The sequence below is a fragment of the Pristis pectinata genome, chromosome 15 (assembly GCF_009764475.1).
Source record: "Pristis pectinata isolate sPriPec2 chromosome 15, sPriPec2.1.pri, whole genome shotgun sequence".
Taxonomy (NCBI): Eukaryota; Metazoa; Chordata; class Chondrichthyes; order Rhinopristiformes; family Pristidae; genus Pristis; species Pristis pectinata.
The window spans coordinates 44,485,827-44,509,917 of NC_067419.1; the positions used below are offsets into that span (position 1 = coordinate 44,485,827).

Below are 24,091 nucleotides of genomic sequence, written 5' to 3' on the forward strand. Positions count from 1 at the left end.
TTCTAATGTCTCTGTATTACTAATTCCTTTTGCAGAATGATCAGCTACGCCAAGATGTTGTTGATTATCAGAAGCAAATTGATTCTCAGCGTGAGACTCTTCTTAATAGGAGGGGTGACGAATCAGACTACAGAACCCAGCTTTCCAAGAAGAACATGGAGCTTGCACATTATTTGGATGAAATTCAGGTACTTTAAATATTCTTTATAATTTACTGCTAAATGTTTCTCCAAATAAATATTCCAATATTTTTACATCTCCTGGTTAACAGTCCCTCCTACAAGGTGGGGAACTGCCATCTCAGCCACACTGATTCTATCCGAGCACTGATTGTTGATGCCTTCCAAAATATTCCCACCAATCGCAGGATTGTGAAAAGAATCTGCAATAATGAAGGCGGCCTTCCATCACATATGGACAGGGTAACAAGGGATGGGCAGTCACTGTGACCCTGCCAATTTCAATATGGGGATGAATCTTTAGAGGATGGTGTAGTGGAGATGAGGTGGCTGCCAGCCATGATCTTGGTGAATGGTAGAGCAGGCTAAGGCTCATTCCTATTCCTTATATAATTATACACATCTGCCTCTTCCCTCCCCGCAGTACACCTAAAACTAGCAAGAATTTAAGGGTATTTGTCTTACTTGAGTATCTAATGGGATTTAGAGTGATTAACTCTGTGACTCTGTCATACACACGGAAACAGGCCCTTTGGCCCAACTTGTACATGCTGATTAAGTTGCCTAACTGAGTTAGTCCCATTTGCCTGCATTTGGCACATATCTTTCTAAACCCTTCCCATTCATGTACCTGTCCAAATGCCTTTTAAGTGTCATAATTGTACCCGTGTCTACCACTTCCTCTGGCAGCTCATTCTCACTGCCTCAGTAGAGCAGCCAGCTAAATCAAAGACCCCACCCAGCCCAGACGTTCTCTTTTCTCCCCTCTCCCAGCAGGCAGAAAATACAAAAGCCTGAAAGCATGTACTACCAGGCTCAAGGACAGCTTCTATCCCGCTGTTATAAGGCTATTGAATGGTTTCCCAGTATGATAAGATGGACTCTTGACCTGACAATCTACCTCATTATGGCCTTGCACCTTATTGTCTGCCTGCACTGCACTTTCTCTGTAGTTGTAACACTTTACTCTGCATTCTGTATTGTTTTACCTTGTACTACCTCAATGCACCGTGTAATAAATTGACCTGTACAATCAGTATGCAAGACAAGTTTTTCACTGTACCTCAGTACAAGTGACAATAATAAACCAATTCCAGTTCCAATTCCAATTTGTTCTATATACTCAAAATCATTCATGCAAAAAAGTTGCCCCTAGGGTACCTTTTAAATCTTCTCCCTTTCACTTTAAACCTATGCCCTCTAGTTTTGGACTCCCCTACCCTAGGGAAAAGACTTTGGCTATTCACCTTATCCATGCCCCTCATGATTTTATAAACCTCTATAAGGTCATCCCTCAGCCTCCTATGCTTCAAAGAAGAAAGTCCTAGTCTTTCCAGCCTCTCCGTATCACCCAAACCCATCCATCCTGGTAACAGCCTCATAAATCTTCTTTGCACTCTCTCCAGTTTAATGACATCCTGCCTATGTAGCAGGCACCCAGAACTCTATGCAGTACTCCAAATGTGACCTTACCAACATCTTGCACAGCTGAAACATCCCAGCTCAATATTCTGACCGATGAAGGCAAGTTCTCTGGATAAGTTACTCAATACTTGCTGCCATCCAGCTGTACACTATGTTCTGCACCAAGTGGGTTCATCAGTCTTTTAGGAAGCACAAGCTCATTGTCAACGGTCTGCTGATTAAATTTATTATTTTCCTATCTACTCTCTCCAGAATTTGTCTGAGGCCAATGAAAAGCTGGAGACGCAGAACAAACATATGCAGAATAGTCTGAAGGAGTCTGCGCAAGAGATGGAACAGATGACTGATGAATATAACAGAATGAAGCTGATTGTCCAGCAAACTGATAAGACTGTGGATCAGTTCAAACGGGAAAAGGATCAGCTGTTATTTCAGGCAAGGCCCTGTGTTAATTCCAGTAACCAAATCTAACTAAGTTAAGTATATGTTAGCCTGAGTGGTCTATGAGCCCAGAGCACTTGATTTTGGAAATACAAGTAGTGCTCTTACCTGTGACTGATGTTCATACTCTGGTCTCTGCAGCCTTCACTCTACTTGGGAATTTTAGCCAGGTCTAATGTGACAGGGTAAGGAGATTGTGTAGGGAGGGAACATGTTCTGCAATGGTCTCCAGAAAGGGTCACTCAAAATATTAGCAAGATTACTGGATGCATACGTCATATAGACTGCCTTGATATGGGAGTTTGGTTGGAGAGAAGGGAGAAATGCTTAATGTGAGGCATAAATTAAGGAGGAGAAACCTCTCTTTTTACTAAATCCTAATATCCTACTGATTTTGTTTTTCCATTTTACTTTCCACTCCAAAAAAGTTTCATTTTTTATTTAGATTTAGAATTTAGATTCAGATAAATATGAAATAGTTTAGGATAGTGTAGATGGATTATAGTACTATAATACAAAAGATGCTTAAAATAGTGTGTTCTTATGTTCTTATAATGCATCCAGCTGTAAGATGTTAAAGAATTACTGTAAAATTGTGTGTGCCAAGAAGGATAGTTAGGCTTCTGTTGAGACAGGAAAGAGGTAAATTGCCCAGATTTTGTTACAGCTTAAACTGGTACTTACTAATAGAAATGGAGATATCCAAGAAATAGAACTGCCCAGGCAGAAGTGATGGAGCACATCAGTAATATTGTGGATTTTTGAGCTTTCATAAATTACTAGATCTATAAAGTTCAATTTCTTATCTCAAAATAGTACCTTTTGAACATAGCAATTTTGTGGCTGCACGATTACCCTTGCCATTGCACTGACCATTACTCTACACAGGTGGGCAAGGGAATAACAGAAATTGAGTTACATGAACAGAAGAACTAAACAACTTCAAAATAATGTCACCCATATAATTATTTAAAGGGACTCAGGCAGAGGCTCCTAGAAAGAACATTAGAGTTTGCACTGACTCTTACTTGAATAATTTTATACAGTGTGTAGGACTAGTATTGTTTCTCTCATGCCTTGTGTATGCTTCTATTAGATTATCGTCTCAGTCTGAATATAGTGGTCAAATGTTATTTACCCTTCTTAGATATTGGTGCGAGCTATTCAATGGGAGGCTGACCTCTACAGGACAGATTTGAAAGAAATTGATTTCAGTTTATTGTTCATTTGAGGAGAAAATTTGTACTGGTTTGCATGTGCTAAATATGCGATACAGAAGTATTAGTGTTCTGAAGTTTGCTTCCATTGACTGCATACAACATTATACGGGAAGTTTACCATGACCGTAGACTAATTTCTTCCTCCTATGGACTGCTCGTGGTCGTTCTCGTGGGCCACAATCTGCAGAAATTTCAAATCTGCAGCAGGATATGTTTAAAAAAAAATGAATTGGAGAAAATGAATCTGTGCTAACACTTAGATATACAGAAGGTTATCAGTGAGAGAGATTCAGGAATGTGTGTAGTGAACTTGAAACAGGTATCATAAACCGTCATCAACTACAGGAGCAAGCCGTTACATAAGTCTATTTGAGAGCAGGTGTTTTTTTTACTTGGAGGGGAAAATATTTGAGTCCTGTGCTTGGAAGCATTTATATTCAGAGGACTAAGATTCACTGAGAAGATGTATTCACCTTGAGCACATCTTTGTAAAATTAGACTGTTTCTGCCAGCAATGCCATTATCATCTCTGTAAACAGGTACAAGATCTTACTGACCGGCTCCAAGCCGCAACAGAAGAGGAGGGTCCTGTAATGATGGCAGTAAACACAAAAATTGAGGAGTGGAAGGTAAATTTTATACCCTACTCAGATATGTTTTATTTCTTCCTACTACTTTAAAAATTAAATTATAGTTTCTAAGGTTTTTTTAAACCCTCTTCCAGAAAGTGTTGTCTGCCAAGGATAACGAAATCAGAGAATATCAGGAGAAGCTGCAAGATCTCCGGACTAAACTAGTATTTGCTGAGTTGGACAGTGACAAAAGCAGTGTCATTAACCTCCAGCAGGTAAATCAACTGGCCAGATTGGAATTTCCTCCTGCGATATTGTAGATTTTTGGTATTTTTTATTTGTGTCATTGCTATATGTTTCTTGCCAGATTTAGTTTACGTCTGTTACAACTATTCTCACAACCTCTTGTAAATACATGTGTCTTCATCCTCTCCCATTGCTTTCCATTTTTCATGGTCATCATTAGGTCATAGAAGAACTCTTACTAGTAAGTATTCTCCTTTAACTTTATGGACTGGTTCATCATAAATTTGCTTCACATATTTTGTGTAATTTTATATTTTCTCTCACTGCCTTTCTTTCCAAGAGAATTCTCTCACTCGGACTAACAGGAATTCTCTAGTTGCCTTGCGTAACTGGCACAAATTCCAGTGAAGAATACTGGCATTGAAATTGGTCTATTAACTATTATGCCTTTGATATTTGAAAATGTTTCTTAAGAAGTTACATTAAATTTAAAACAAAAACGCTCTTTTATTTAGCTTTGGTTAATTTACTTAAGGCTCATTTTAACATTTTTTTCAAATAGTCTTTCCAATTAGGAGCAATTTGCAGCATTTTTTTTAATAATATTAGAAAATCTTTATGGTGTTTTGATTTCTGCCAAATTTATTTCAATATTACTTCATAGCTCTGAACCAAAGGGGTACTATGGTACTGAATATAAAATAAAAGCAAAAAATGCTGGAAAAAGCTGGTCAGGCAGAGTATTTCCAGCATTTTCTGTTTTTTTATTTTAGATTACCAGCTTCTGTAGCTTTTTTAATTTTTCACTATGGTATTCAATAACTTGTGGTGTAGAAATGTGCATTGTCCCAAATAATTGTTTGAAGCAAAGGATATAGGGTTTAGAACCAAGAACTAGGCATTGAGCTGGTCTGCAATGCTCTAGCAAACTAGCATAGGCTCAACAGACTGAAAGGCTTACTGTTGTGCTGTACTATCGTTGTTGGTTCTCATAATATTGTCTGCATTTTTTTCATATTCCCTCGAGCACCTGATATCTATTTGTGTACGAAAAATATGTATTTCTTATTGGACTAATCCTTGTGTGCTTCACAAAACATATTTTTCCCAATACAAACTTAACAGTTTGTTGTCTGCATCTCACCTGGTCCTAGAAATTGGTTCTCAAGAGGTTTCTAGTCATAGCTCTTGCCTCAATTCTTGTGAAGGACCATTTGTCTATCTTTGCTTAACATTAGCCATAGTACCTCTCGTTAATTCCTAGCACGTGAAGTATTCTAGAGTCAGAGAGTCTTGCAGCATGGAAACAGGCCCTTCGGCCGAACTGGTCCATGCCGACCAAGATGCCCCATCCGTCCTAGTCCCATTTTTCAGCGTTTGGCCCATAACCTTCTAATCCTTTCCAATCCATGTATCTGTCCAGCTGTCTTTTAAAAGTTGTTATTTTTTCTGCCTCAATAACTTCCTCTGGCAGCTCATTCCACATAGATACTGCCCGTAGTGTAAACAAAAATTGCCCCTCAAGTTTCTGTTAAATCTTTCCCCTCTCATCTTAAACCTACACCTATCCCTCATGATTTTATACACCTCTGTAAGATCACCTGTCAGTCTCCTACACTTCAAGGAATAAAGTCCTAACCTGTCCAGCTTCTCCCTATAACTCAGGCCCTCAAGTCCTGGCAACATCTTAGTAAATCTTTTCTGCACTCTTTCCAGTTTAATAACATCTTCCCTATAGCAGGGTGACCAAAATTGAACATGATACTCCATGTGTGGCCTCACCAGCGTCCTATACAACAGCACCATGACCTCCCAACTTTTACACACAAATTTCGGAGGCAGCTTTTTCAGAGAGGATAGAGACACTTGGCAAATGAACATCATCCATTGAGCCTTGTATATGTTGTTGTGGATAAATCCTTATCGTCATCATGTGACTTTGGCCATGGTTTTAAAGCTAATGTTAAGCCTAGTTTATTTTACATGACCTAACAGGAGGCAGAGAAAATGTCTTGCAAGTTAGGTAGCTTTTCAACAGTTATTTCAGGGTCATGGTTATTTAACTTAACTGGTGACTGGTTTAATCTTACCTTAAGCAGTTGATCATGATGAATTTGGATTAGCACTTAGTAAAGCTGCAATATTGCAGCCCTTCTTAGCATAAACCCAAATTTATTGTAGCAATATGGCAGCTCTGCTATGTATATTAGTCTTTTTCAAAATAATTTTACTCTTGCTTCTGTTTATGCTTACGTTATGTTTCTCACAAGTCATTATTACAATTTAGTTTGAAAAGAACCAGTCTTAAGAAATGAATAAAAATATTTCTTTACAGATTCTGCAAGAGCGGGACAACCAAATTAAGGTTCTGTTGGAGCAAATAGAACAGTACACCAATGAGATGAATACAAATGCTCAGATCATCGAAGATTTAAAATTGCAGCTAGAGAAAGAATCAAGTACCTGTTATTTTGTACATATTGTGAAGCAAATAAATGATATGCATGCACACAAAACATCTTAAATGATTGAAATATTATGGTGAGATTGAAACTGAAGAGGAGGTAAATCACTAAATTTGTTAAAAGCAAGATTAGAGATGCTGGGACAGAAGATCGTCAGAGGAGTTAGTCAAGCTTAAGGAAGAAATACTGGTAGCTGATTGGTGTGGTTTAAGGAGCCTGAGGGAAATTGAGGAGGCTATTAAAAAAAATTATATACCGTTAGTGTGGAGGTTTACTTGTGAGTGGCCTACATCGTAGCTACTTTTTTCACTGTACCTCGGTACATGTGACAATAATATTCCAATACTTTCAAAAGCAAAGGCAGACTTTCGGGGTTGATTTTCCATCAGTAGTTTGGAAACTTCTGGAATCTTTAATTAGAAATGAAATTAGTAACTCGCTAGGTTTAAAAAAAAAGTGAAATGGAAACAGTTAACATAAATTTGGGAAAGTAAACCTTAATATTCTTGAGATTCCATAAATGGACTTTGAAATTAGTGGATGAGCTTAATGGTGGCTCTGGTGGAAATCCATTTTCAGAAAGCCTTCTACTAGAAGGTTAAGTTAGTCATGGAATTGGGTGGAGGATAGCAAATTAGACAGAAAATTGGTTACAAAGCAGGAAAACCGGAGGAGAAATTAAGAGCAGTTTCTGAGTGGAGGGAGGTGGGACTCTGTTGTGGAACTGTTTTTGTTCCTTAAGTAAAACAATTATTTGGAAATTGGAGTTTGAAGTTATCAAGCTTTATGGATGATACCAAAATGAGAGGCGTAGTAAATGATTTCTTGAATGAAAGATGTTGATAAGATTGTGAAATAGTCAAAAAAAAAGTGCATATGGAATTTTTTATCATTTAGATGTGAGATGGTACATTTCGGCATAAGGCTATGATTTAAGTGGAGGCAGGCTGGGTGATGCATAAGAAGAAAGCGATTTGAGGGTTTGACTTTGGACGCAGCACCTCAAATGAGTACGGATAGTTATAGAATTTAAATGTTGAGAAGTAATTATGTATGCATATTAATTCTTAGTTAGTTTGCAACAATTTGGCACTGTAATACGCTTCTGGTTTCTTCAAGGTTTTCCAGCACTTAATCAGCAATCCAGAATTGGGGCACTACAGGAAAAGCTAAGGGTGTCAGAGCAAACAACCCTGGAAGCAAAACGAATTGCAGAGCTTGCAGAGAGAGATGCCAAAGAAAAAGACAAGGAACTGGGGGAAACACTGATTCGTCTGAGGGCGTATGAATCTGTAAGTCTTCGTAACTACCCAAAACATTTTTGTTTTAATTTCACAGTTAAAATATTCAGTTAATTTCACTTTTAGGGAAATTCACTAGTTCTGAGTTTCAGGGTGAGGTGAGATGGAAGTGGGTTAGAGATAATGCCCAGTCTTAATCTTTCCTTTATCTGAGTCAAAATTGCTGCGAAGAATCGGCTTCAACAGTCACAGTGTCACTTTCCACATGTACATTGATGACAGTTTTACCTCCTGACCAATCCTCCAGACTTTAAACTGTTGGACTGTTTGTTGAACATCCAGTAGAGCTTTGGCAGACACTTCCTACAGCAAAATATTGTGAAGTGTTCAATCCTTGTCAGAAACTCTATTCTATAACAGAGGACTCCATCCCTCCTTCTGACAACTGAACCACAATGCTAGGTGCCTTATCTGGCTCCTTATAGTTTTGGAACTGGAATCCATACTAACTATAAGACCATCTCTTTCCACCTCCTTAACATTGCCTAATCCTGGCTTATCCATTACTTTGCTCTCTGTATGCTTGAAGTCATCCAAAATTCTGTTACTGCTCCAATTCCCACCAAGTCCTGTTCACCACCACTGCTGTGCTTGCTTACCTTTACTGTATCTTACAGGAACACAAGAAAATAAGAGCAGGAGTAGGCTACCTGGAACCTCAAGCCTGCTCTGCTGTTGGTGATCTATTCTCCTGCTGTGCCAGTTCACCATAGCCCTCAATTCCCCAATGTCTCAAAAATTGTCTACCTCTATCTTGAATACTTCCAATGATCAAGCCTCTGGGGTTGAGAATTCCAGAGATTCACCACCCCCTGGTTTAAATGATCAGCCCCTTATCTTGTAACTATATCCCCTTGTTTGAGATTCTTCCACCAGTGAAAACAAATCCCAGTTAAGCATTGCAGATCTGAAACATCGACTATTTCTCTTTCCACAGAGGATGCCTGAGCTGCTAAGTTTTTCTAGCGTTTTCTGTTTTTGTTTCACATTTCCAACATGTGCATTTTTTTGTGATTTTCTAGTTAAGCTATGGTTCTGTTTTGAATTACTGGTCCTTGTTTCCAATTGTGGTTTTACCTCCTTGTAATTTTCTCTGGCCCTGCTATTCATTCCCAAAACTTCTCTGCTTATCAACCTCTCTTTTCTCCTTATGATGCTCCTTAAAACCTACCTCTTTGACCAAGCATTTTATCGTCAACCTGAATAACTCCTTTTATGTGGTTGGGCATTATTTTTTAAGAACACTCCAGTGAAATACATTGCTGTGTTAAAAGTGCTATATAGATGAATGCTGTATGTCAAAAGACAAAGATGAATAAAATGCATGTGTAATTAACATAGAAATAAAGATAACTATCTAGTCTTAAACTCCAGGTCACTAACAAATGCAATGCTTTTTGCTCTTTATACTGATTCTTTTTAAAATTATATAATAAACATTAGACATTTTTTTCAAACAATTATACTTCATAAATCTTAACATTTGTAAGTCATTTGTTTCTCATTTATAAATAAAGATCGGTTATGGAAGTCTTTTTCTTAATTTTTCACCAAACTCTCTACCATTGCTTCATCAAAAGACTTGTTATGTATTTTAAAAATGCACAGTGTGATTATTTAACGTTGGCTTGATAAAGTCATCTTAGCTCAGTGATAGTACTCTCAGATGGTCTTGGGTTTAAGTTCCACTGCAAAGGTTTGGGCATGTAATCTAGACAGTCCATTGGAGCACCAAGAGAATGCCACACCATTGCAAGTGTCATCTTACAACCCTATCAGTTAGGTCCATAAGATGCCATGGCACTATTCTATAAAAAGCAGGAGAGCTCGTGGCCAAAATGTTTCCTCAACACAATTTTACTAATAAAATAAATATAGTGTTCATTATCTCATTGTTGTTTTTGCAGATATACAACATATCTGAAATTGAATGAATGGTCATTAAACCCTGCATCAAACAGTGTTAGAAGCAAACATACAATATTTAAATAACATGAGAAAGAACATGGGAATGAGAATAGTTTTTTAAGGCCTCGAACTTCCCACAATATTCAATGAGATCATGGCTTATTTGTGTCTTAATGCATAGTCCTATCTCATTATCATATTACAGAAAGGAACAAGTTACGCTGGCAGGCACGGTAGTGTAGAGGTTAGTGTAACGCTTTACAGCACCAGTGACCTGGGTTCAATTCCAGCCGCTGTCTGTAAAGAGTTTGTACATTTTCCTCGTGTCTGCGTGGGTTTCCTCCGGGTGCTCCGGTTTTCTCCCACATTCCAAAGACGTACGGGTTAGGAAGTTGTGGGCATGCTATGTTGGCGCCGGAAGCGTGGTGACACTTGCGGGTTGCCCCCAGAACACTACGCGAGAAGATGTATTTCACTCTGTGTTTCAATGTACATGTGACTAATAAAGATCTTACCTTAATCCTGGACTAGGGTATATATGGATTGGAAAATGCTGTTGCTGAGATTAAGGAGTGTAAGAACAATATCAAAATTCGAGATCGTCAAATTGAAGCAATGACGAAAGACATCAATATGCTTGAATTGAAGATAAATGATCTTTTGGATGAAAACGAGAACATGCGGGAACAATTGGGTGCGTAACCATCCAGGAGCTCTCACTCTCAGTGGAATGGAGCGCTGCAGAGCAGCACTAGATTGCCTTGAAATTATTAGCATACGTAGCTCAGGTTAACATTTACCAATATTTTCATGTGGTGGAGAGTTGGTGTTGCCATAGTATTCCTTACTTTTGAATTTATTTTTGTTACAGCCACTTGATGGAAATTGTAGGTGAGCTAATTATCTTGGGTGCCTGATTTGCAAAACGTAACTGACATGAAAAGGAAATAGTGTTCATTTAAGAAGTAATGCCCACTTAACACCTGAAAAGGCACTTCCTAAAAATAATACTCCCATCTTAATAAATCTTTGGGCAGTCCATGATCCAATAGCAGTGAGAACATGCAAATTAATGGGCACACCTACTATCATTGCAGTCAGTCACCAGGCTATGACAGGGATCCATTCCCGAGAACTGTTCATAACCCAAACTGTTCGTAGGTTGGAAATGGACAATGACGGGTGTGGGAGAGGATCACAGAAACAGCCGTGATGGGAGAGCGAGCAGGCGCGGGAGGAGCAGCCGCCGGCCGGCCTCACTGACTCAGTGAGTGAGCATGCGAGAAATGCTCCGTTCTCAACTGGCCAAAGATGCCTACAGCTGGCACATCCATCCCCAAACGCTGATCTGTATGCATGTGGTGTCCATAAGTCAGGCATTTGTAACCTGGGGAGTACCTGTATAATTGCTGCTATTTCCTGTACACAAACACATACTTGTAAGAATTTTTGGTCATGATTTCGATTCAATTTTAGAGTACTTAGAGTATTGTGTCCAGTTCTGGTCACCTCATTATAGGAAGGATGTGGAAGCGTTGGAAAGGGTGCAGATGAGATTTACCAGGATGCTGCCTGGTTTAGAGAGTATGGATTATGAGGAGAGACTAAGGGAGCTAGGGCTTTACTCTTTGGAGAGAAGGAGGATGAGAGGAGACATGATAGAGGTGTACAAGATATTAAGAGGAATAGATAGAGTGGACAGCCAGCGCCTCTTTCCCAGGGCACCAATGCTCAATACAAGAGGGCATGGCTTTAAAGTAATGGGTGGGATGTTCAAGGGAGATATCAGAGGAAGATTTTTTACCCAGAGAGTGGTTGGGGCATGGAATGCGCTGCCTGGGGCGGTGGTGGAGGCAGGTACATTGGTCAAATTCGAGAGATTGTTAGATAAGCACATGGAGGAATTTAAAATAGAGGGATATGTGAGAGGAAGGGGTTAGATAGTCTTAAGCGAGGTTTAAAGGTCGGCACAGCATTGTGGGCCGAAGGGCCTGTATTGTGCTCTACTTTCTATGATTCTGTGATCAGTTTTGAAAATTCCCATGTAACCAGTTGTGTTGGCAATTCCAAGTAAACATGTTCCAATGTTAATATAATTGTGGCTTGTGGTCACCAGCCTCTGCAGCAGCTGTGTTGTATCCCTGCTGATCTTTCAGCTCACCATGATTAATGTCACGGAGATCAGATGTTAGGTTTTTATCTGATTCTTCAGATATTACAAGTGAGTAAAGTGGACAGAAAAAGGTGCTTATGCATGTTTTGCAGTGTGTCACACTAAAAATAAAGTGCGAGAGTACATGTAAATATTCAGTGCCACCAAATTTAACATTGTCACTGGAACTAATTCAAAGAGTGAAGAATATTCTGCCAATTATTTCTTGAAGTGGCTTCAGCTGTTGAAGAATGTTGGTATGAAAGTTTTGTTTTTCCCCACACTAATGGAAAATAATTTGCATTTAGGCCTTGAAACAAAAGAATTAATTGATTTGACTGAATTTAAAGAGAGGAAGAGGTTGAAACAGCAGCAGTTTCAAGCCGAGAACCAGATCCTGCTAAAAGAGGTTGGTTATTTATTCTAGCCTGCCTTGTAGTTGGTTGGCTTCAGTGTTATGTTTGTTTCATTTAATAAGTCCAAAACCTTATCACACTCCCAATTTCAGATTGAACGCCTAGAGGAAGAAAGACTAGTGTTAAAGAAGCAAATTCGCAAGATGGCCCAAGATAAAAGCACGCGGGCAAGTTCTATAGGTGAGTCTTATGCCTTGTTTTAGTACACTATCAACTTCATAGCTTACTGGAGAATTATTATCCAAACAGAAAACAGAGAGTCGGTATAAATGGGTAATTTTCGAGTTAGCAAACTCTAACTAGTGGGGTGCCACAGGGATCTATACAAGGGCTTCAACTGTTTATAATCTACATAAGTTACGTAGATGAAAGGAGTTAGTGTACTGAAGCCAGATCTGCTGATGATATGAAGACAGGCAGGAGTGAAGAGGAGGATGTAAAGAGTCTGGAAAGTGATGCAGAAAGGTTAAGTGGATGGGGAGAAATTTGGAAGATAGAGTACAATGTGGGGAAATGTGAAATAAACTACTTCAGTAAGGACAGAAAAGTGGAATATTATAAATTCAGAGAGACTACAGAATGTGTCTGGACAGAGGTTTCTAGGTATCCTCCATGAAACACAAAAAGTCAGCATGCAGTAAATGGTGATTAAAAAATCTGCAGATGCTGGATATCAGAAAGAAAAACAGAAAATGCTGGGGTCACTCAGCAGGTCGGGCCGTGTCTGTGGGACAAATACAGAATTAATGTTTCAGTCCGAAAACCCTCTTTCAGAACGAGTTCCCCTCATCCCCAAGGGTGGTGAATCTGTGGAATTCGTTGCCACAGAGGGCTGTGGAGGCCAAGTCATTGGGTATATTTAAGACAGAGATTGATAGGTTCTTGATTGGTAAGGGGGTTAAGGGTTATGGGGAGAAGGCAGGAGAATGGGGTGGAGAAAAAAATCAGCCATGATTGAATGGTGGAGCAGACTTGATGGGCCGAATGGCCTAATTCAATTCCTATTTCTCCTGGTCATTGACCTGAATTGTTAACTCTGATTTCCTTTTGACAGATGCTGATTGAGCTGTTGAGTGTTTCCAGCATTTTCTATTTTTATGTAAGTCAGCAAGTAGGTTCTGCAAGTAAGCAGGAAGGCAAATAGAATAATGGCCTGTGTTCAATTAGGGATGGAGCATAAAAGTAGGGAGGTCTTGCTACAAATTAACAGGATGCAGGTGAGACCATACCTGGAGTTCTGTATAAAATTTTGATTTCCTTTCCTTAAGTTGTACTGCAAAGGAGACAGTTCAGAGAGGTTCACAAGGTTCATTCCTGGGATACAGGAGTTGGCTAATGAGGAAAGGTGAGCAAATTGGGCCAGTACTCACTGCAGTTTAGAAGAGGTGATTTTGAAAATAAAAGATGCTGAGTGGATTTGACATGATCGATATTGAAAGGATGTTTCCCCTTGTGGGGGAATGTTGAGCTATGGAATATAGTTTCAGAGTAAAGGGTTGCCCATTGAAGATGTAGATGAGAGGAACTTCTTCACTTAAGGCCTTGTGAATCTTTGGAATTCTTTACCTCAGAGAGTTAAGGGTAATAGAGAAATACAGCATGGAAAGAGGGCCTTCGGCCCAACTCGGCCATGCTGACCATTGCACCCACCAAGCTAGCCAGCCATTTGCCCGCATTTGGCCCATGTCCCTCTAATCCCTTTCTATCCATGTACTTATCCAAATGTCTTTTAAATGTTGTAATTATACCTGCATCGACCACTTCCTCTGGCAGCTCGTTCCATATACTCACCACCCTCTGCGTGAAGAAGTTTCCCCTCAGGTCCTTTTTAAATCTTTGCCCACTCATCCTAAACCTCTGCCCTCTAGTTCCCCTTCACTGGGAATAATTGAATATATTTGGTCAACAGGGCAATCGAGTGTTATGGGGAACAGGGAGGGACATGGAGCTGAGGCAAAATTCAAATTAGCCATGTTATCATGTGGCAACTCAAGGGATCACACGGCTTACCTCTGCTTCTATTTCTTGTATTGTGTGGAATTTGAATGAGTAAACACAACTGCAAAAAAACTTCCTCGTAAGCTTGTTAGGATTTCTAAAGAGAAAGCACTATGCCTGATGGAACCATCAGAGGAACATACACAACTGTCGATGGCAGTGGGACAAAGTAGTGTCACCAATATGGATCATTTTAAAATGGGAGATTATTTGGTGATTTACCTGTAAAATGTTTCGTACCACACTGTGTGGTAAATGACTGAGATGGATTCTGTACATAGAATTTATAGTAACAGTGCTCTACTCACTGTATTTTTATGGAGAAATGAACCTGTTCTTATGTGGAGAAGCTTCTTGTTTCTCTGCCCTTCAGACTTTCTCTTCTTAGTAAGTTCATTTTGCTTGCTTTACGATAGGTTGTTGCTCTAAGACCAGTCATATGTTCTACCACAGTGAGCAGTTGGACCTTTGGAGTGAACAGTAGGGTCCTGGAGAGTGTTGTAGGACATAGGGACCTAGGAGCACAGTACATAGTTCCCCGAAAGTGGCGTCACGGAGTGTGATGAAGAAGGCTTTTGGCGCGCCAGCCTTCATCAGTCAGGGCACTGAGTATAGAAGTTCGGATGTCATGTTGCATTTGTACAATACATTGGTGAGGTCGCATTTGGAATATTGTGCTTGGTTTTGGTCACCCTGCTATAGGAAATAGTGCAGCAAACATTCACGGGGATGTTTCCAGGACCTGAAGGACTGGGTTATAGGGAGAGGTTGGTCGGGCTAGGACTTTATTACTTGGAGTGTAGGAGACTAAAGGGTGACCTTATAGAGGTGTATAAAATCATAAAGGACGAACATAGGGTGAATGCACTCAGTCTTTTTCCCAGGGTTGGGGAATCAAAAACTAGAGGGCATAAGGAGTGATGAGAAAGAATTAATTGGAACCTGAGGGTCAACTTTTTCACACAGAGAGTGGTATGTGTGTGGAATAAGCTGCCAGAGGAAGTGGTTGAGGCAGGTACAAAGGCAACATATAAAAGGCATTTGGAGAGGTACATGGATAGGAAAGGTTTGGAGGGATATGGGTCAAATGTGGGCAAATGGGTCTAACTTAAATGGGCATCTTGGTTGACACAGACAAGTTGGGGTCTGTGTCCATGCTGTATGACACAGTGATTCTATCACACCCCAACCCACTGTCTAATGCAATGCTACCAATAAATACTGTTAAATAAACCCAGCAGTTAACATATTGTACTTTTTAGCATTTTCATCAGATGATTTGGGGTTGTTTGATCGATTTACTGATGGAGAGGCAACAACTAAAGAAACAGTGTCATTGGGTACATCCGCCTTGGAGTTAAAGAGTAAGGTAATACCTTTGTTTTATTTTAATTTTTAATTCTATCAAATTTATTGAAACTGTGAGTGTGCATCTCGCAATATATGCACCCACCCTCCCCCCCCCCACCTCTTTTATTGTGGACAAGGCCAACATTTTACTCCCCCATTTCAGTGGGCAGTTAAAAGTCAACCACATTCCTTCGTGGGTCTCTGAAGACGCACAACCCAAACTGGTCAAAATGGCAGATTTCCTTCCCTGAAGGACATTCAGATTTTCACGACAGCTGAATAATTTTGTTTTTAATTCCACAATTTACTGATTAAATTCCCTGACTACTGAGGTGGGATTTAAATTGTGTCTTTGGTTCACACATTTTTTCACCAGCCACATATGACTTTCCGAGAAAGACATTAAATCTCAGGTCAATTTTGGAGAAAAGATGGTCCAAGAAGTTCTCTCCAACTTCCCCAGGCATTTCAGTCTATCTCAAGTGATTACCACAACCCTGATAATAAGGTACTGTATTGAAGCCCCAATGCATTAGGGGCTTCCCTCAAGGCTGGAAAGAAAATCCAATTGTCTTTGAATCCAACCAGTGCTGTGGTCCTAGCAACCAATTAGAGAATAACAATGGTGAAATCACCCAACTGTTCTCGCAAGACAATGCTGCATTTGGCTTTTATCCTTCAGTTTCCTTCCTTATTGTGTACTGATGCAGCAGAAGAGCTTCGTGGAAGGAAAATTAAGGATAGAAGCCAAACACAGCAAATATTCAGATTCTTGATGATTACGATTAACAATGTGTTCATGTAAAAAAAGATAGTTGGTTCTCATGCATTGTAACAGAGTCATCTCTCCCATAGTGAAGACCTTCTAAATAGCCAGCATGATTGGGATCAGTTGAGCTGGTATTTCTAAAATGAGCCAACCTACAATACTTGGCGTACTGAATGAGAAAGATTTTCTCATAAAGTTGACACAAGAAACATTTATTGGTAGTGCTAATCATTGACGATTCATTTAAGGTTATTTTGTAGCAATTTTCTCTGCTCTTTGAAATGCTTTATCTATTTCCAACTTAGAGTATTTTCAATGCTACAATAGGGTGTTGAGAGGAAATGTGTTATTAAATTTAGAATTGGATTTGCTCTATTTTGATACAGGCCAACGGTAGAAACAGTGATAGCAATGATAAAGCACGAAGGAGCTTTGCTGATGGATCTTATGGTGCTGAACGCAATAGGGCCCTGGCATTGAGGAAAATGTCCAGCCAGATTTCAGTTATTCTTCGGAGGTCTGTAGCGCAGTCAGAAGGTTGGCGAAAGCAGTCAAGGAGTTCTAAAAGGGAATCATTACAATGGGGAAGTTCTTTGTCTTCCCAGGGAGCAAGGCAGCCTTTTTTCTTACCAAGAGTGACAGAACGTTTTAAAAACGAACAATCTGTACAAACTGATCAGTATGAACAGGAAGCACCTGCCAGGTCTCAGGCAACAGAGGGCATTTTGGCAGAGCCACCTCAGACGCAAGCAAATAATGCAACAGTGCCACTTGTGGAAGCAGATGTCTGCAAGTTTCAGTCAGTGCAGTCAATCAGTTCTTCTGTGGCAGCTGAGAACCTAACAAGAAACGACGACCCATTAGATGATCTTGTAGAGCAGTTAAGGATAGAACTATCGAGTCTTAAATCACAGGTTAGATTATTTCAATTTTTTGTCAAAGGTTTCCAATTCAGCTAATGCTGTACAACTTATTTAATATTACCAATGCCTTTGCTCTATAATAGAAAAATACAGCTTAGATATATCTTATGAAGAAGCTGCACCCTTTATTAAATTATTCTTTGTTAAATATGCACAAATAAATTGGGTGAAAATTCACAACAAAAGATCTAATGATAATGAGTTCCTCAAACTTTGATTAGTTTAGTCTTCACAACCTTTTCCCCCTCTTCTGCCCAACTGTTCTTTCTGTAATGGATGCCTTAATTTTAATTATGAAAAATGATTCATTGTTTAGAAGAACCTTTACAATCTGCCGCAGTTAAAGAGCTGAGAAATACACGTAACTCCGATCAGGCTGTCCCCTGATCAGGCTGTCCCCTGATCAGGCTGTCCCCTGATCAGGCTGTCCCCGATCAGGCTGTCCCCGATCAGGCTGTCCCCCGATCAGGCTGTCCCCCGATCAGGCTGTCCCCCGATCAGGCTGTCCCCCGATCAGGCTGTCCCCCGATCAGGCTGTCCCCCGATCAGGCTGTCCCCCGATCAGGCTGTCCCCCGATCAGGCTGTCCCCCGATCAGGCTGTCTCCGATCAGGCTGTCTCCGATCAGGCTGTCCCCGATCAGGCTGTCCCCGATCAGGCTGTCCCCGATCAGGCTGTCCCCTGATCAGGCTGTCCCCTGATCAGGCTGTCCCCTGATCAGGCTGTCCCCTGATCAGGCTGTCCCCTGATCAGGCTGTCCCCTGATCAGGCTGTCCCCGATCAGGCTGTCCCCTGATCAGGCTGTCCCCTGATCAGGCTGTCCCCTGATCAGGCTGTCCCCTGATCAGGCTGTCCCCGATCAGGCTGTCCCCGATCAGGCTGTCCCCGATCAGGCTGTCCCCGATCAGGCTGTCCCCTGATCAGGCTGTCCCCGATCAGGCTGTCCCCCGATCAGGCTGTCCCCCGATCAGGCTGTCTCCGATCAGGCTGTCTCCGATCAGGCTGTCTCCGATCAGGCTGTCTCCGATCAGGCTGTCTCCGATCAGGCTGTCTCCGATCAGGCTGTCCCCTGATCAGGCTGTCCATCAGGCTGTCCCCTGATCAGGCTGTCCCCTGATCAGGCTGTCCCCTGATCAGGCTGTCCCCGATCAGGCTGTCTCCGATCAGGCTGTCCCCCGATCAGGCTGTCCCCCGATCAGGCTGTCTCCGATCAGGCTGTCTCCGATCAGGCTGTCTCCGATCAGGCTGTCTCCGATCAGGCTGTCTCCGATCAGGCTGTCCCCTGATCAGGCTGTCCATCAGGCTGTCCCCTGATCAGGCTGTCCCCTGATCAGGCTGTCCCCTGATCAGGCTGTCCCCTGATCAGGCTGTCTCCGATCAGGCTGTCCCCCGATCAGGCTGTCCCCCGATCAGGCTGTCTCCGATCAGGCTGTCCCCTGATCAGGCTGTCTCCGATCAGGCTGTCTCCGATCAGGCTGTCTCCGATCAGGCTGTCTCCGATCAGGCTGTCCCCTGATCAGGCTGTCCCCTGATCAGGCTGTCCCCTGATCAGGCTGTCCCCTGATCAGGCTGTCCCCTGATCAGGCTGTCCCCGATCAGGCTGTCCCCGATCAGGCTGTCCCCGATCAGGCTGTCCCCGATCAGGCTGTCCCCGATCAGGCTGTCTCCGATCAGGCTGTCCCCTGATCAGGCTGTCCATCAGGCTGTCCCCTGATCAGGCTGTCCCCTGATCAGGCTGTCCCCTGATCAGGCTGTCCCCTGATCAGGCTGTCCCCGATCAGGCTGTCTCCGATCAGGCTGTCCCCCGATCAGGCTGTCTCCGATCAGGCTGTCCCCTGATCAGGCTGTCTCCGATCAGGCTGTCTCCGATCAGGCTGTCTCCGATCAGGCTGTCCCCTGATCAGGCTGTCCCCTGATCAGGCTGTCCCCTGATCAGGCTGTCCCCTGATCAGGCTGTCCCCTGATCAGGCTGTCCCCTGATCAGGCTGTCCCCGATCAGGCTGTCTCCGATCAGGCTGTCCCCCGATCAGGCTGTCTCCGATCAGGCTGTCCCCTGATCAGGCTGTCTCCGATCAGGCTGTCTCCGATCAGGCTGTCTCCGATCAGGCTGTCTCCGATCAGGCTGTCTCCGATCAGGCTGTCCCCTGATCAGGCTGTCCCCTGATCAGGCTGTCCCCTGATCAGGCTGTCCCCTGATCAGGCTGTCCCCGATCAGGCTGTCCCCGATCAGGCTGTCCCCGATCAGGCTGTCCCCGATCAGGCTGTCCCCGATCAGGCTGTCTCCGATCAGGCTGTCTCCGATCAGGCTGTCTCCGATCAGGCTGTCTCCGATCAGGCTGTCTCCGATCAGGCTGTCTCCGATCAGGCTGTCCCCTCTACCTGGTTCCATCTGCCTCTTTTTCTTGTCTGCTTCCACCTATCCTCTGTGACCCCAGTCCACCCCTCCTCCTCCCCTGCCTGACTCCATCAGCCCACCATCCTTCACCCCTCCTTGGTCCACCTATCACCTATTGGTTCCTGTCTCACCCCTCCTCCTCCCCTTTATACCAGATATCTTCCCTCTCCACCCTCAGTCCTAATGCAGGGCCTCAACCTGAAACGTCAACAGTTCCTCTTTTCTCCTTCCACAGATGCCGCACACTCCACTTGAGTTCCTCCATTAGTTTGTTTTGAGCCTGAGATTTCAGCATCTGCAGTCTCTTGTGTCTTGATTTTGCTTTCTCATGGCTTCAATGCTCTGTTATTAATTTTAGCGATCTCTACTACCACTTGTACCTGTACATGGATCCCTTTGCCTGTTTTCCAAGCAATTCCCTCCGTATTTTACCTGATCAAATTGGAATTTTAATCCATTTTAAGATATCTTTATTAGTCACATGTACATCAAAACACACAGTGAAATGCATCTTTTTTGCGTCGAATGTTCTGGGGGCAGCCCGTAAGTGTTGCCGCGCTTCCGGCGCCAACATAGCATGCCCACAACTTCCTAACCCGTACGTCTTTGGAATGTGGGAGGAAACCGGAGCACCCGGAGGAAACCCACGCAGACATGGGGAGCATGTACAAGCTCCTTACAGACAGCAGCCAGGATTGAACCCGGGTCGCTGGCACTGTAAAGCTTTACACTAACCGCTACCCTACCATGCATTGTTGTAACATCTGTCCAACCTGGGAAAAGAAAGGAAAATAAATGATTGTTATGAAGTTATCACAAGTCGAGCACTGAGCAATTATCCAATTTCATAGTCAACCTGTCTGAGCAAACTTCAGAGCAAACTTGTAGGACTCCTCACGAAGGAGCTGGATCTGTTATTGAAAATGTGATTAATTAATGTAGAAATATTTTTCAGATATTTAAACTATAAGTGTATTCTAATTGAATTAATGCATCTCTAGAATCGTCAGATACGCAAGGAATTACTGAATAGGGAAGGAGAATACCAGAATGCAGAATTTGAGCTTGCCAAACTCAAAAGACAAATGATGCAGGTAGTACAAGACCAACTATATTAGGAAAGTGGGAAGTGTGAATGTTGTACTGTGTTATTTTGCCACCAAGACCACTGACTTATGCATTAATTTCTTTTTTTGATCATGGAAGTTATGTGGAGAATAGGCAGCAGACCTGGAATGGGATACAGGGTTAGAACGCCTGAGAGAATAGGGATCAGGGTATGGGAAGGGGCAGGCAATTGGGAAGATGAGAATGGCACAGCGGGGCAAAGGAAGGGAATGGGTTCTAAGAGTTAAATTTTAAGGGAGCTGAAATAGCCCAGGAAGCTTACTATTCACGTAATCAAAGATGATGGACAAATGAACGCTTTGAGGAAGTTTGGTGGCTGAAAGATGTACAATGTTTAAAAAATTTAAAGTAAGTTAATGTTTAATCCACCAAATCCTTACATTAAAAGTTTATACATAGTAGTGCAACAGGCCTCTTCATTTTTTGTGTCCATTCCTCCTGTACCTGAATTCATCTGCTTTTTATTTTTTACGCTAAGCAATTTTAGTGGTTGAAACACATTCTAAATAAAAGTATGTGTAGAGAGAAGCGACACTCACATTTCTGCAAATTTGAGGCAGAATTTGGCAAATAAATGCTTTAATTTTGCATCTTTTTTTAGAATGAATATATTTCTAGAGAGCTGGAAATAAAGGAGAAGGAATTGGAACAAAGGAAGATTGAAAATGCTGAGCTGCAAGCAAAACGTAAGCCCTTTCCATTCATTAAAATTGTTTTAGGAACATGTGTACAAAAAAAAGGTAGATAACTCATCTTTGATTGTATCTGCTGAATCCTTGGTTAGTGCCTAGCAGTAAATAATGCACTGTGTTTTATGTTTTCATAAATGCTGTATGTATAACTGTTAGTCCAGCATGAACAGTGTCACAAAGCATGGTTAATGGCTCAAATCCCATTCCAAGAAATCTCAGCTGCCACTCCAGTGCAGAGTACTGAGGAGGTGCAATACTCTTTCAGATGAAGGGTTAAACCAAGGCCTCACACAATTTTGTCCCTCACACAAAATTGGCCAAAATCCAGTGTGAATCAGCGTTAAGGTGGTTTATGCAGAGAAACTTGTTAAATTAGGACTCATGCAATTCCTGATGGGGCCTGACGTAGTTCAGCGCAACTCCCAGCACTTGGCCGCACAGCAGTCAGGGAAGGGCATCGGCCATTAAACACACACTTTCCACAGCAGCCAAACAGCAGCAGCTCACATTATGGGTGTCATGGAGAAGACAAAATTTACAGAGGAGAGGGAGGTAGCTGTAGCGAGATGCATGCCAGGAAGGAGCTCCAGTGTGTTAGTGGGACCCACCAAGCCCACCATAGGTAGAACCTGGCCACATTAGTCTGCTTCAGGAGTGAGAACTTCACTCAGTGGAGGAATACAGAAAGAAATGTCATGTGCTTACAAGATGTGTTAGGGTGATCTGCACACCACTGTTTACATCTGCAGAGTGGAGATTGACAAAGCAAGTATATGTTATATGGCTGTCTGATGTGCCATTCACCAGGAAATATAGAGATATTGTAGCAAGCCATTTAAGTAATTGGAGTAGGGATTCATTCAGTTACATGTTATAAGCAGTCCAGGTGAATCTGCAAAGTGGGATATAAGGGATTTTTATGCATCATCTTGGATTTGGCAACTGATTATTGGTTTATTATGATGTTGGTATTGATTGCAGTGTGAAGAGAGTCGCTTGGCTTGCATTGGGAGCTGTGATTTTTGCAGGCTAGTTGAGATGTGTGTCACTCCATCAGGGAGTCCCTTATAGCTGATAGGTGAGGCTGTGGTTGCTGAACAGAGTCATCCCTTGCTCCTGGGACACATGAAAGGGCCATTAATACAAATTCTAGTGAGCCAACAAATGGATCCTCTGTTACACCATCTTCCTCCTGGGCCTCTTTCTCCTGCTGGTCTTCAGTCTGTACTTCTTGGCCTTCAGGTTGCTTGCTCCTTCTGGCACTGGTTACTGTCTTTGGTTTGCGAGATTGTGCAGCATACAATAATGAAGTCTCCACACCTGCTTGATGTGTTCTGGGCAGATGAAGGCTGCACAATCACACTTTGAGCAGACCGATGCCATCTTGGTACATGTGTGGCTCCAGCTGTATTTGTGCTTTAGCTGCTGTGGTTGGAGAGTACACTGGCTTAAGCAGCCATGGAAGTACAGGGTAGCACTTGGGGTCCTGGCCACTAAAGATGTTGAGTAATGTGGAGCACCCAGGATGGAGGAGTCATGTATACTTGCTGGAAACAAGGCATTTACCATCAGGAATTCCTCATGATCCACATTAAGTTACCCATTGACAGAATGGAAACCTTCCTTGTTATTGAAAAGGTCTAAGTTCTTAATAGGAGCTTTTGAGAGCACACGAGAGCTTCTGTTATGGATGGCAGCATGCCTGCAGTTAAAAAATACTGCATTGGTTGTAAAGGACTTTGGAATGTCCTGAAGTCCTGAAAGGTGCTGTGTAAATTAATTTCTTCTTACTTTGTTATAAATGCCCCAGAATTACCATCTTTGTAATATTCCATGTATCAGTAGTGACACCGACAAAATCCGGCAGGAAACTAGTGGCCCTTTACTAATGTGAGTAATATTGGTTACAGTAAATGAATTGAGAGAAGAAAATAAGCAGTTTGAGCATGGTATGAAAGAAATTTTGCAAGCTGTGAAGGATACACAAGTGGAAACAATTCCAAAAGGAGGACAAGAAATCCTGAGGATGGAAAGTTTAGAACGACTAGTTTCTGTAAGTAGCATCATTCTTCTTGAGTTATATTCTCATTGGTCACTGATACAGTGAAAAATGTTTGTTTCACTTTGTGCATTGACACATGAAAGGCCATAAATATAAACCCCTGAGAGCCAACAAATGGATCCTCTGTTACAGAGGAAACAAAGCATACCTTGCCTTTCATCCATCTCCCTTCTGCTCTTCTCTGTCCAGTTCAAAATTGTTCTCAATCTCATTCTTTTTCTTCATTATATTCTTTCCCTCTCTTCCCCCACCCTCTATTTATATCTATTTATTTGTAACGTACTGAATTATTCTGCAATCTAAAAATTATTTGAATTTTGAGGTATCAACCTGAAAGCCTAATCATCTTTCTATTCTGAATCAGTTGCATCTACTTTGACTCTACTCTGGTCTGCAATTTTACTCAGTTCTTTACTCCACCAGCATCACACTCCCTTTAAAGCAAGACAT

The 24,091-nt window shown here is 41.9% G+C and overlaps 1 protein-coding gene across 4 annotated transcripts in view; it reads left to right on the top strand.

Annotated features, from left to right (window-relative positions):
- Nucleotides 1-24,091, top strand: part of cep290 (centrosomal protein 290) — a 107,939-nt gene that overhangs the window by 13,962 nt on the left and 69,886 nt on the right. For 3 of the 4 annotated variants that reach the window (XM_052030638.1, XM_052030640.1, XM_052030639.1), the window contains exons 8-20: nt 36-188; nt 1,857-2,039; nt 3,805-3,894; nt 3,990-4,112; nt 6,419-6,542; nt 7,668-7,840; nt 10,289-10,451; nt 12,218-12,318; nt 12,418-12,505; nt 15,586-15,692; nt 20,761-20,853; nt 21,489-21,573; nt 23,490-23,632. In XM_052030638.1, coding sequence (XP_051886598.1) covers nt 36-188; nt 1,857-2,039; nt 3,805-3,894; nt 3,990-4,112; nt 6,419-6,542; nt 7,668-7,840; nt 10,289-10,451; nt 12,218-12,318; nt 12,418-12,505; nt 15,586-15,692; nt 20,761-20,853; nt 21,489-21,573; nt 23,490-23,632 — 1,626 coding nt within the window. The remainder of the gene's footprint in view (nt 1-35; nt 189-1,856; nt 2,040-3,804; nt 3,895-3,989; nt 4,113-6,418; nt 6,543-7,667; nt 7,841-10,288; nt 10,452-12,217; nt 12,319-12,417; nt 12,506-15,585; nt 15,693-20,760; nt 20,854-21,488; nt 21,574-23,489; nt 23,633-24,091) is intronic. The other variant, XM_052030642.1, reaches the window with a different exon arrangement.